General features: G+C 47.0%; 1 protein-coding gene across 5 annotated transcripts in view; it reads left to right on the forward strand.

Moving 5' to 3' along the window:
* The window catches only part of ARHGAP10 (Rho GTPase activating protein 10), a 242,171-nt gene extending 232,327 nt beyond the window's left edge, over nt 1-9,844 (forward strand). For 3 of the 5 annotated variants that reach the window (XM_081077086.1, XM_081077088.1, XM_081077087.1), the window contains 3 exons: nt 5,333-5,485; nt 6,632-6,723; nt 9,119-9,844. In XM_081077086.1, coding sequence (XP_080933212.1) covers nt 5,333-5,485; nt 6,632-6,723; nt 9,119-9,207 — 334 coding nt within the window. In that variant the 3' untranslated portion in view covers nt 9,208-9,844. Of the gene's footprint in view, nt 1-5,332; nt 5,507-6,631; nt 6,724-9,118 lie in introns of all 5 variants that reach the window. The other 2 variants (XM_081077090.1, XM_081077089.1) reach the window with 2 other exon arrangements.
* Nucleotides 9,845-12,290: the final 2,446 nt, after the last annotated feature.

Genomic DNA, 12,290 nt, shown 5'->3' on the forward strand with positions numbered 1-12,290 from the left:
CGGAGACCTTGCAAATGAGGTTTTAAAATCTTTCATCCCGGTACAAACTTCTGATTTGATTCTGACATCATTTCACTGCCGTCAAATATCTTGGTATTTGGGGGATTTAATCACTTTATATATAAGCAGTCATTTCTCCTCTTGACATGTCTTCTCCCTGTTCTGCATCCTTCGAATTATGCTCAGTGCTCAAATTGCCTGGAGTCGGGTGCTTGTTTTGCCCGCACTGTCCAGAGCCTGGCCCGTCAGTGCTACGCAAGAAATGTTTGTTGGATGCAGGAGCTCTCTGGTGGCTCTGCCTGCAGCTGTTGTTGAATTTTTTCAGTTGAGGTCCTAGTTCCCCTCCCCCATATTTGAAATGTTGGTGCTTTTTTGCTGCCAAAAAGTTTTTAATATTCATGGAGCGTAGAGTCTGGTATTGGAGACGATTGGGTCACAGTTTAAATCAGAAGCAGCATATACTGCTGATTTGTTACAATTTTAGAAAAATAAACTGTAAAATTGTACACACACACACACACACATACACACACACTATCCTAATTTCATGTATTTGAGGGTTTATTCCTCCCCACAGTGCAAGCTGTAGGGTCTTTCCCTGAGATACAGACCTTTTTTCCAAAGGAAGAGTGTTGTTTTGATAGATGAGCATTTTCTCCTCACTTTCACAGATGCTATCCTAGTCCCTGTTGATTGGCTCTCCCCCACTCTGCCCACCCCATACTGCACACAAGAGACCTCTCTGTTGCCTTAGGAATAGCCAGGAAGACTTTCAATACAAGGATTTCCAAGGATGAGTTTCTGAGTTTGTGTTTATGGGGAAAGCATTTCTGTGTGTTTATAGGGAAACCCTCCTGTTTCCATGTGTCCCTTTCTTTAAGAAGGAAACATTCTCTTCGAAGGAAGGCAGGCATGGTGGCTTCCCTGCCCTGAAATGGGGCGCCGGTGCTGCTTCTGGAGAAGGCTCTTTCCATGTAGTGTGTGAAATTAGGAAGCTGGCACACAGGTATTTGCATTCCTCTTTAATGCACTTCTGTTTTGGTAAATGTGGTTTCTGAGCTTTTTAGGAAGAGTTGACTTCTGTCTCCTTTTTTTTGCAAACCACAACTTGGCCTTCAAGAAACATGTAGCACTTAGCTTTTTTTGTAATTGGTCAGCAGCTCATCATTAAATAACATGGGTAGTTTGTGATCACGTCAGCCTTACTCATCAACAATCTTTAGTTAAAGGGGCAGCAGAAAGAAGGAAATAAGTAAATTAAAATATAGATAGATAGATGATAGATAGATGATAGATAGATAGATAGATAGATAGATAGATAGATAGATAGATAGATAGATAGATAGATTTGGGAAGTGGTAGGAGAGGATACTCAAAACATTTCATTGTGTTCTAGTAGGTAATGAGCTTTTTATTCTTATGTCTCCCATCATTTTTGATCTTTAACCCAAAGACTTTGCTAGCTGTATCCTCCTCTGAACCACAGAGTACTAAATGACAGTATTTTCTCAATTCTCCCAAGGTGTTAATTTCAAGAGCTGTAAAGGCTGAAACTTTACTCTGCAAATAACCGTATTTGCCTGTGGTGGTTTCATGGATGCTAACAGAGGACAAGGGACTCCAGGTCACAGCCAAAGGACTTTTTCAGTCACAGCAATAGTACAGTCAGAGGAGCGCTTCCCCAAGTCCCAATGTCCCCAGGGTGATGTCCCTCGGCCAGGTGACACCTGCATGTGGAGTGTTATAGGAGGGGAGCCCAGAGCTTAGGAAACCCAGATTTTTTTATGATGGGCAGTAAAACCTGTTCTTTGCTTCCAGGGAGACACAATCTATCTTCTTTGCTCTGTAGTCTTCTAAGGCAGCCAGTCCCTCTGCTCGTCATATGTGCAAAAACACGAGATACGCAACACCATAGGTAGCTAGGACGATTCTAGATGTATAGGAGAGGTATTCGTTCATTACGTACCTGGAAACCTTAGGGCTTAGTTCTCTCCTAAGGCCCAGGTTGAGAAAAACTGTTAGACCTTTGCTATGAGCTGCCGTTTGCAAAATACCTAGTTCTCCTCTAAAATGTTTTAAATCAAAGAAGGGAAAGAGAATATCAGAATTCTCTTGTAAAAGTAATATTTTCCTCTGCTGCTTTGTTGAGAAAATGTAAATATTGTATTTTAAAGAAAGAAATTAAAATTTGATTCTTATTAACACACACACATACACACACACCCTACCCAAATTCTGGAAAGTAGGAATGGTTTATACAAAAAAGCTCATGCTTATAATTGCTTGGCTTCAAAAAATATGGGCAGTTTGCTTTTGGGAGACACCTGTGAATTATGCCATCAATGACCTATACTGGCTGAGGAGAGAACTCATTTTAGGTCTTGAGTATATATTTTTTTAACTACTTCTTGCCTCATCCCATTCTTTCCCAGTGGAAAAGCCTTGAAAATTTCTTGTATCTACACAGTTCTGTTTCCCAAACTTTGTTTTGCTGCGTGGATCTGCTTTTTCACAGGACTTCTGATTGATTTTTTTTTAAATTTATTAGTTTCAGGTGTACAAGGCAAGGTAATACTTAGACGTTCATCATTTATATCCCTCACACTGTGAAGCCCCCTCCCCCATCCACTATCCCTCCAACCTCGCACCGAGCCATCACATTATATATATATAAAATTATAGTTGGCATTCATTAATGTTTAGCTACTGGTGTACAATGCCATGATCAGGCATCCTCAGTATCCCTGAGGTGGTCTCCCAAATAGGACACATGTCCATCGGATACCCAACAAAATCTTTACAACATTATTGAATACGTTCCCCAAATTTTTACATGACTTTTTATGCCGCCTCTCCAGAGACAATTTCCAGACTTGTGTTTTGATCCCTGTCATGAATATCCCAGCCTGCAATGTTTGTGCCCACGTGGGATTCTGAAATCCAGAGAAGTACTAGTTGAGGCTTCTGAGATACTGTGGGGAAAGACCCAGGAACTCAAATACAGAAACTGAAGTCTAACTGGCAGGTCAGACAGGTTATCCTGGTGAACTGGTTAGTAGTGGATCACGTAACACACCGATATGTTGAACAACAAGAAAAAGATGATAGAGCAAAAGCCCAAAAAGGCTAAGGTTGAGAACTTGGCGCTGGAAGGGGATGCTGATTCTGAGTTCTGCTTTGGGACGGGATGGAGAGAGCCCAGCTGAGGCACAGGTCCTTACCCTCTGCACCTGCCATTCTAACAGTTCTTTCACTTTCCAAAAGTCGTATTTGCTCTTTATTAAAAAACACCCCAAATACTTATTTACTTAATTTTTTTTTAAGAAAGATGTCAGGATTACATAGATAATAGCTATAAAGTCTACAATCTGTTTTTTAAAGAGCCTTATAAATACAGCCGCATTGTTGCTTTATCTTTACCCTGTAGCTGTCCTCCCTCTCAGTAGATGGATGGCCATCATTTAATTGCTTGACTATTTATGACTAGAAAGTGTTGAAGGGGGTGTGGCAAGACGTCTCATCTTCCACCACCACTAGCCTCCAAGCACCTTGAGTAATTGCTGGGTGATAAAATGGCAATTGTTTGGCTAAGGAGGTCTTAAATTCTCCCTCAGAGCTTCACTCATCCCTTCCCCTCCTTTCCTGATTAGTAAGACACCATTTAAAGTTCATTTTCTGATAAAGGAATGGAGTGACTTTTGCTGCTGGTAATAGACATCACTTTGAGATTTATGGGTCTCTGTGCTGGGTGTGAAATAGGTTTTATGATTTTCAAATGAATGGCTGGAGAGGGAAGACGTAAATACGTTGTTCAAAGAATAATGTTTTTTTTTACACGTGCGTCTGCCACCCCTTGCTGATCAAAGGATAGGAAACCTTCTGTGTGCTAGATATCTATCAAGACAGTAGTGTAATATTTCAGGTGCCTGGTTTATAAAATCCAGTTCTAATTTTAGAAACATCGGAATTGGTTGCTTGGATGTTGGTTGAACACTTCATGTGCCTAGCACTCTGCCTGGCCATGTGAGGTCTACAAAAAGAGCTAAAGACGTGCTCGTGCCCCAGAGACGAGAAATATCTGACACCATCACAGAACAACTCATGCCAACCTGGCCTCCCTTTTATCAGTGTGATGGGACTTCAGAGAAAGCTTATGACTGAAAGAGGCCAAAGCAGAAATACTGGAGCAGGCCGGCCTGGGGCTGAGCTGAGGAAGAGACAGCTGAGACAATAGAGGCGTGGGAGAGCCTGAGAGCTAGCAGAGTTGAGGAATGGGCTGTGGGGTTAGCCAGGAGACCACCGTGGTCACAGTGGCATGTAGCAGTGAGAATGGGATCATCTCCAATAAGGAGAAGGTAGAGAAAAGAACAGCCTGGGAGTTATTCGAAGTGAAAATGCACAGACCTTGGTGTTAGTTTTGCTAGAGAAGAAAGAATCAAAAGGTAATGCCCAGGAATGTGGAAGGACAGGAAGCAGCTACCCAGGAAACTGGTTTTAGCCAAGAGGGTGAGTTTGAGGTGAAGAGCATCTGAGTGTATCGGACACAATACGTGTGTGCCGAAAATGGGATTGAATAAGCCGAGAAACTTCAAGCACTGTGCTTTTCAAGTGAGCTTCTTATACCACAGTCACACGCCTCCAGTTCTGAGATCATTGAAGGGTACTGTAGTTCAGGTCAGCACATATTTACTGAACTCTGCCTTCATGTTTAGAGGCCCCGCCAGGAGTCTGTTCACTGACCTTTTGACATTAATTATTTTTTATCTGCGAATATTAGTGGAGGTTCTGGTCACAGAGGTTTTTGCTGTTCATCGGTTTCTCCTTTACATGCTAGTCTGGTACGCTCTTGAGGGATCGTGAGTCTTGGTGGCACATTTTTTCTGAGTTGCTGCATGTATATGACCAGACGAAAGAGCTTGAAACATTCCAAGGCCACAGGCTGAATTTTTGGAGCCATATGGGTCATGAGGTTGACTGAAAATTCTTAGGACGTTCCTTATACACAGAAAATATGAACACCTTAAAGGTCCAGGCAACTATTTTGGGCACCTCTTCCCAGTGTCCTAATTAGTGAACTGGTATGGTGCTAGATTGGACAAGACTACATCTCTTTCTCCACAAACCTGGAGAAGTGCAATGAGGCATCTCTAGTTTGGGGGTGTGGCTCTCTGGGCTACAGACTTGGGAGGATGTGGAGAGGACTCTGTCCCTTCTGGTCATTGGGAGAGAGCAGGGAGCCATTATCCTAGCTATTTAGGATCGGGATAATGCATATTTGGGGTTCTGTCGCCTTTATACTATTAAATCCTGTTCTTCCAACTTCCACCCTTAGCCCAAGCCAGACTCGATCATCAATGGTCCAGTGGCTGAACCCACAGTCTCCAACCACACCAAGCTGCACGCCAGCTGGTACGCCTCCTTCACCTAAGTCGTCACCTTGCCCCTTCTCTCTTCCTGCCACTGTAGCAGACAAGCCACCTGAAAGGTACGAAGTTTGGACTATGAGGTAGGATATGGCGGCAGCACACGGAAACCGCTCAGTCATGCTGATGGGCCATTGTGTTCCCTGAGGAAAAGGTCGACTCCAGTTCTTCTGTCCCCCCCTCCCCCAAAAACATTTACAACCTTGTCTCAGCGCAGTGCCTTGGTTCAAGAGCAAGAATGTTCTTAGGAAAAATTTACCTTATGTCAGACCTGCTTGAACTCACTCTTTTTGGTGCAGATTTTGAACTTAATAAAACCACTTATTTCAGAAGAACTTCTTGTATACGAATATAAACCATGTGCTCTTGTTTGAAAGGAAGGTCAGCTGGACACTGAAAATAGTAATTACCACAGCCATGTCGTGCAGAGGGCCAGAGGTGCTGGCCTTGAGCAGACCCTTCCTCCAGGGTGGTGGACTGAAGCTCTTCTTATCATGACCGCCCCCCCTACCACCCCAAGTGCAGTGAGGTGGGACACGTCCCTCTGCTTCAGTTGGGCTCACAGCGTGGTTTCTGTCCCTCCCCAGGATGCTCTGTCCCCACTAGCACACCTAGAAAGTTTTGACAAGTGGTGAGAAGCTGAGCCTGATACGGCTTTGAGGAGCAGGTGTGAGGGGGTCTAAATAAAGAAGACCTAAGTGAGAACAATAAGCCCTTTTCCAGAACGGCGTGGAAGCCCATCAGTGTAGACAGATCAGTGTCTGCACACATTGCTGAAGCCACGTAGTACGTGTGTGCCTCTGTCTTTCCACTGCCAGGTCTTCTGTCTCAAGACATGGGTGCTTTACCTAATGGATCAACCGAAGTGCTTAGGAAATAAACACATCCTGTGGTTCTGATGATGCTGAATGATGGGAAAGGCCATCCTGCTGGGTGGAGAGGAGAATTAGGTGAAGAGGTTCAGTGGAAGCTGCTCGGAGAGGCTCCCTGAAGAAAGATTTGAATTTGAAACCCATCATTTACTTGGAAATCAAGTGTTATAGTGTTGCCTGATGTTCACTTCCCTGCTAATTTCTTTTGTGGATAGAGTTGTCCCACTGGGGACATAGATAAATGAGATTTGGGCCACGGGAGATGGAGGGCAGGTGAGGTAACTCTCTCCCAGTGTCTCCACATTTTAATTTGTGTCCTTCATGCTCCCTTCTCAGCATGTCCAGTCGGAAGGCTCGGGCGGTGTATCCGTGTGAAGCAGAACACAGCTCGGAATTATCTTTTGAAATAGGAGCGATTTTTGAGGACGGTAAGTGTCCGTGGGAGCTTTGTGGTGGGATATGTTCTGTCCCCCCTACATGTCAGCAACCCAGAGCAAGCGGCTACTCGTTGTGGTGGTGTCAGGAGCATAAGCCTATCCCTTGATGACTTGGACAGGAGAGAGGTGGCCCATTTGGCTCCCAGGAACTGGACGTCCGTGGGCTGTGCGGGGGCGGACGGCATCCCATGTCTGCCTTAGTCTTGGTTCTTCTCCAGCCCTTCTCACTTTTGTGGGGCTTCATCCAGGACATGTGTCTCCTGGAGTAAAGAAGCTGGTGCCGCTTGGAGTCAAGGAATACTTGTGATTCACATCCTTTGTTTTCGTCACCCAGAGTCCCCAAACAAACCACCCAAATGCTCCAGGTTCGCCAAATCTGAGATACCGAGGAGTGCTATTATCGAAAACGTGTGGTTTATAATTCCCTTCCTATTCCTATGCTGTACATGGTTTCTGCTGACTTGAGTAGTATGCGGGTCTTTAGCTGTGGGTATTGACTTTGCACTCTGAAACAGGTGTGCAGATTTTTAAGGTTTCATATTCACACACAAGCATTTAGGAGCTATGCCTGGCTTAATGTTTCACAAATTCCTCCTATGGTTGAGTGTGTGTCTCTCCCTCCACCCCCTCGATTTCTTCCTTCTCCAGGCCTGCTCTGTTCATTATGACATTCACTGGTTGCTGTGGAAACAGTGATGTCCTGTGTGGGTGGAGCTGCCCAGAAGAGTTCTGGGGGAGCAGTGAGAACCTTAGGTGCTTGGACAGGAATGGCTGATGAGCCAGAATGTTTGGAATATATGGAGTATATCAACACGATGCAGAGCGGTATATTGTCAGTAATGCAGCATTTGCTGGGGATTATTTTTTAGAAAGCAAGTTGCTTCATTTAGAAGAGATTTCTGTATATGTGTGTGATATGTATTCTTGAGAGCCAGGGACCCCTGATAGTATCAGAAAACAGACAATAACAAAAAACCTCACATAATGACAGAATTATACTTTGCGGAGAAATTTTGCACTTGGAGTAGAAGGAAGATCACTCGTGCTACCAGAACACCCATACACGCACTCTTGCGAGGAGAGTGTGGTCACACAGCTGCCCTCCTCCAGGCCTGTCACATACTGGCACACCACCTGGCAGAAGGGAAAGCTGAGAGGGTAGTATTGAAGCCCACCATTTGAGAAAGGACGCGTTTTTCCATGATGTGATCAGGTTTGTTTGGGAGCCTCTGAAACCCTTCCACAGTATTGTTCGTGAGACAGTGACCCTGGTAGAAGGTGTATCTATTAGGATGCCTTTAGCTGCAGTGACAAAAACTGGCACAAGTGGCTAAATCAGTCATAAGAATGGATTAGCTCACCCAGTAATAAGTCTGGAAGGAGGGTCGCCCCCCTCCACCAGTGTTGGTTAATTTATGTTCTCAAAGTCCAGGGCATTTCTACCTCTGCTGAACCGTTCTCAGCTTTGGGGAAGGGGCGTCTGGCTTCTGTCATGGAGTCAAGGTGGCTGCCACAGTTCTAGGCTCCTTGGTTGCACTCATCTGCAGCAGGAGGGGTGCCTTATCCTTGTGTTCCTTTTCTTTACGAACAAGAAAAGTTTTCCAGAAAATTTTTTTCTAGTTTCCCTGCCCTCACGTCTCCATAGCCAGACGGAGTCATAGGAGTCTGCTCGCCCTGAGCCTCCTGCCAGCAAGGACGTTGTTCATTCGGAAACACACTGGGCACAGACGTGCCTCCTCTGGGCCCATAGATACGTGAGGGCGGGCCAGGCCCTCAGCCAAACCCATTTCTGCCCGTGTGGATAACGGGAAAGGCTGATAGGTGGCCGACACTGGAGACTGAGGTTCTCCATCTCTAAAGTCCCTAGGGGACTTGCAGGAATCCGTGTAAAAAAAGGAAAGTGTGTGTGACTGTTTATATATGTGGGTGTGTGTGTTTCTGTTCACAGACATGTACATATATGTGCACATACACAGCTCTACACACCAGTTTCTCAGTGTGATTTTTGAAGCGAAGAGTGATTGATAGCAGGTAGCTATGGATTGTCAGCTCTGGAGTTACTTTGTCTGAGATCAGACCTTGGCTTGTCTGCTTTCTGTGTGACTCTGGACATGTTCCTTAAGTTCTCCGTGCATCACATGCTTCAAGGATGTCCACAGGATGGATGTTGTGTCAGGACAGCATTTTGGGCCTTGGAAAGGAGGGCTTTGAGTACGTCACCGACCTCTGTGAATGGAGGGTGTTGCTGGCCGTGAAGCTGCACTTGGCCCGCTGTGGCCCAATCCTCTATTGGTTGAGCCTTTAAGATACACAGTGGTCCAGTGAATTCACAGGGAGCAAGAACTTGGGGGCATTTTGGTAAAAAATTATTTCTCTTCCTTTTCAGTGCAAACCTCGAGGGAACCTGGCTGGCTAGAGGGGACTCTGAATGGCAAGAGGGGGCTGATTCCACAGAATTACGTCAAGCTGCTGTAGCACCTGGCCTGTGAGGACCCCACAGGGACCCTGGAACCCCAAGGACCGGCCGGGGGGCAGGGAATTGCCTTCTTCCTCCTGGGCGGAACCCACAGCCACCTGGACACACAGATTGGCACTCCAGGGCTGGGGAGGGGCCACTGCACAGAACTGTGTAGATCTGTGGAGCAGGAGAAGACTGTCAGGACTAACAGAATGGACTGGTCATTTGTCATGCCTCGGGACATGGGATTTTTATCCAGTCTGTAGAGAAGAGGGAGGCAGGCGGTCTTCTTCTTGCCCAACCTCCCCCAGTGGCGACCACACCACCAGACACCTCCCTGCACGCCTGCTGCTGAGCTTTCAAAGGGAGCTGTACTTGTATTGTTTGCAGGGTGGCTCGCGGCCCTGGCGGACGTGGTACGGAGGGGCTGCGGCTGGCCGTCAGGGGCCTTAAGTGGTCTAAACCCAGAGGGCAGCTCAGAGGCGCTCCTTCCTCCATGGCTGCCCTGGGATCCCATGCTCACTTTACTTTGAGAACACCGGCATATTTATAACAGGCTTCTTCTAGGTGTTTCTCACCTGTGTACTGCTGCCCAGACACCACTCTTTTGCCCCACAGTCTCTGTAAATGAAATAAAATGTAATTTACTATTTGATGTGTGTCTAATGTGGAGAAGACGGTGGAATCCATTCCCTCTGTAGTGTTTTCTGATTTGCCAGCTGGTGGATGGAACCTCACTTTCCTCTGACGTTGGCACCACTCACAGGTAGAATTTATTCACAAGGATCCTTGTTTATCTGCAGCATGGTATGTTCCTGAGGCCAGAGGCCCTCCCTGATGTGTGAAATCCTGGAGGGCGTCCTCCAGCCGCCTGAACAGGCCTTTCTGCCACAGCCCATGTGAGCCCTGACAGGGAGGGAGCAGGGTGGGGCTTTGCACCCCTCTTCCCCCCCGTGGTTTGTGTGTGAGCTGCAGTGTACTGTGGCGGCCAGCCCTCCTGACTTGCTGGACCGGATGACTCTGTCCCCACCCCACCCTGCCCTTCCTCTGTTTTCCAGGCCTCAGTGCGAATCTCTCCATCTGGATTAAGGTGGTCTTCAAGGCAGCCTGTCAGGCATTCAGACTCTTCCTAGAGGAGCATCGACCTTGACCCTGCACGTGATGGCACCCCAACTGGGGACGGGCCCTGAGCCATGCTCCCTCATTCTTTTCAGCCTCTGCTCCCAGGCACAAACTCAACCAACCTTGGGGCAGAGGATGCTTCTTGGTCCCTGATCTGGAGTCCTGGGGATGTGGAGCTCATTTTTAGGGGCCTTGGGATTCCAAAGCCAGCCCTATCCCAGGACCTTTGTGTGTTTCTCTTCCCCACAGGAGGTGCCTGTCAGACTTCTCTCCAAGGAATTTGTCACAGGAAGGCTGTGTCTGTCGCCTCTTCCCCAGAGGGGTTGATTCAAGAGTTTGCTGGTTATCAGGTTTGAAGTCATGTTATTTGGACCATGTAGCGTGTCAAGTTTGGGGTTAGGGTGTGTACAGGGAGATGGATCTGGTGAAAACCATCATGTTGCACATAACAATGGGGGCAGTCCTAGTGTAATATAATTTAGAGCACTGAACTGTGGGCCCCAGGGAGGGCATTGGGACTGCGGAGGAGCCCAGGGCCACGGGACACTGGCCAGCCCTGTGCAGCCCAGCTTGGCCAGGGGCTGGGGGTAGCACTACCCCCAGGATCCTGTTTGCTATTTCCTGCCATCTCTGCTGCTTAGGGATGTAGGTGGGAAACTTGGCTTATGAAAAGAGGTTACTCGTGTGGCCCACTTTAAGAAAGCCCTCTGCAGAAAAATGCAAACGTGGGCAGTTACAGTGAGCTCTGGTCGGCACGGGGCATGGTTTCCTGGCAGGATTCCTAATTGATGTATCCCCATGGGGCATTAAAAAATAAGACCCACCGTACTAGGACTTATTTGTTTGCTTGAGGAAGGTTTCCATCATTCACAGTGAGGTGCACTCAAACTGCTATTACCCCCAAATTTCTGTGACCCCCAAAGTGTGTTTACCACCACTTACCTGGTCAAGGAAATTGCCCCTAAGTCTGGCTATCTGTGTGGTTTGGGAAAATTTAACTCTATGATTCTGTTCCAGCCTCCTACAGAGAAGATGGTAGCCAGAGGTTGAAATGACCTAATACGAGTAGCATGCCCAAGGCATAGTACCTGCTCAGTCAATGGGAGCTGCTAGTCCCTGTTGTTACTACTGAGATGGTCACTTGCACCTTTGTCATTGGGGCCGTTTGTGTTCTGCAGGCTGGCAGTGTGGCAGTAGTGAAACCTCAGTACAATGCTGGCTGCAAGGGTTCTCACAGCCCCAAGCCCTGCAGAGCCCTCCGGAGGTTATGCAGTGAAGAACAGGGTAACACGAGAATAGGACAGTGTGGCCAGGCTCACCAGGGGCTCCAGTCGGGGGCCTCCCCAAGAGTAGACTTAGTAATGGGAGTGTGAGATGTTCAATAAACAGGATTATTGCAGGTGTAAATAGTTAAAAGGAGGTCAGTAGAGTTGAGCCCTAATCCAGTGTGACTGGTGTCCTTATAAAAAAGAGAAATTTGGACACCGAGACAGACATGCATAGAGGGAAGACAGTGTGAAGAGACACAGGGAGAAGACGGCCATCTACAAGCCAAGGAGAGACGCCTGGAACAGATCCTTTCCTCACAGCCCTCAGAAGGAACTGACCCTGCCGACATCTTGACCTCAGACTTCCAGCTGCCATAACTGGGAGCCAATGCATTCCTGTTGTTTAAGCCACCCAATTGGCAGCACCTTGCTGCAGGAGCCCCAGGAAATTAATGCAGGGGCTAAGAGTAGGTTTTGAGTTAAAAACAGCCTATTTTGAAATTCTGTTTTTATGGTTTTATACCTTGGTGACCTTGGGCATGTTAACGTGACCTCTGTGCTTCCGCTTCCTTCTGTGAAGTGGAGAGAGCAGTACCAACCTTACTGGGGTGTTGTGACAAATGGTAATGAAGGTTAAGTGCCTGAAGGTTGCGTGGCAGTAACTATGGTTTAGTAAATGGAGAAGATGGGAGGAGGCAGCCGACAGGCAC

The sequence above is a fragment of the Rhinolophus hipposideros genome (genome assembly GCF_964194185.1).
Source record: "Rhinolophus hipposideros genome assembly, chromosome: 16".
Lineage (NCBI taxonomy): Eukaryota > Metazoa > Chordata > Mammalia > Chiroptera > Rhinolophidae > Rhinolophus > Rhinolophus hipposideros.